Source organism: Penaeus monodon, chromosome 27, assembly GCF_015228065.2.
Source record: "Penaeus monodon isolate SGIC_2016 chromosome 27, NSTDA_Pmon_1, whole genome shotgun sequence".
Lineage (NCBI taxonomy): Eukaryota > Metazoa > Arthropoda > Malacostraca > Decapoda > Penaeidae > Penaeus > Penaeus monodon.
In genome coordinates this window covers 15,429,394-15,430,323 of record NC_051412.1, presented here as the reverse complement: position 1 = coordinate 15,430,323, position 930 = coordinate 15,429,394, and the positions used below count along the sequence as shown (strand labels likewise).

General features: G+C 43.9%; 1 protein-coding gene across 1 annotated transcript in view; it reads left to right on the top strand.

The window, feature by feature from the left end:
- The window catches only part of LOC119590614 (phenoloxidase-activating factor 3-like), a 5,929-nt gene that overhangs the window by 1,008 nt on the left and 3,991 nt on the right, over positions 1-930 (top strand). The window contains exon 2 of the mRNA XM_037939293.1: positions 562-676. Coding sequence (XP_037795221.1) covers positions 568-676 — 109 coding nt within the window. The 5' untranslated portion in view covers positions 562-567. The remainder of the gene's footprint in view (positions 1-561; positions 677-930) is intronic.

The following is a 930-nucleotide window of genomic DNA, read 5'->3' as shown; positions in this document are numbered from 1 at the left end:
TCAAAAATGAGGGTAAAGTGAAGGAGACGAGAATAAAGGCAAAATAAAGCAACAGAGAGTGAGGGATGATGTGGCACAGGCGGTTACCAGGATGAACCACATTCGAAACATGCGAAAAACACGTGCGTTGGCTGCTGCTAGTTGTGTGGACCTCCTGAACTCTATAATCATCCACTTACACCGCTCGTTCGCTCTGTGCACCCATACGTATTTCCTTATTTCTCGGCGGTTACTTATCAAAAACAGATGCTTATGGTCGATGTGATTGCCAATTCACGGAAGGATTTGGTTTAAAAAGGGGGTTCGATTCTTTGCAGAACAGGTAGCTTATACATCCTAGCCTTTGCATGCCACAGAAAGATATGGTAAAAAATCGATTTTGTACAAACATATAACATACATCCTATCCTTTAACCTGCACAGAAAGGTATGGTTAATAAAACATGCGTTAAATTCTTATATCTCGTATCCTTTCCATATTACAGGAAGATATGGTAAAAAAAAGCATTCGATTCTTTGCAAACCAGATCATTTATACCCCACACCCTCTCCATTCCACAGAAGGATATGGTAAAAGGCGTTCGATTCTTTCGTAAGTTGTTCCTTCTACTTCCACTCTGGCTCCTGTTTGCCCTCCGCGTGGACGCCGCCGCTGCCCCCAGGACCTCCAGACAAGGTTAGTTGTGTTGAAACCTCCACACAAACAAGCTGCTGAGTGGCCAGACGTGCCCAGGTCATGACTGTTTGGCGGTGACACAGAGGAAGGCTTTTGTGAAACTTTATTTGAGCTCTGAGGAGTTCCTTTGACATTGCTTATAGAATTTGCGTGTTTTTGTCCTTGTTTGTGTTTTTGCTTGTGGGGGACTTTTGTGGGATTCCGGAAGTCAGATGGAGGGGCATCTACCGTCTGTTTAGTCTGATTAGTTTCTG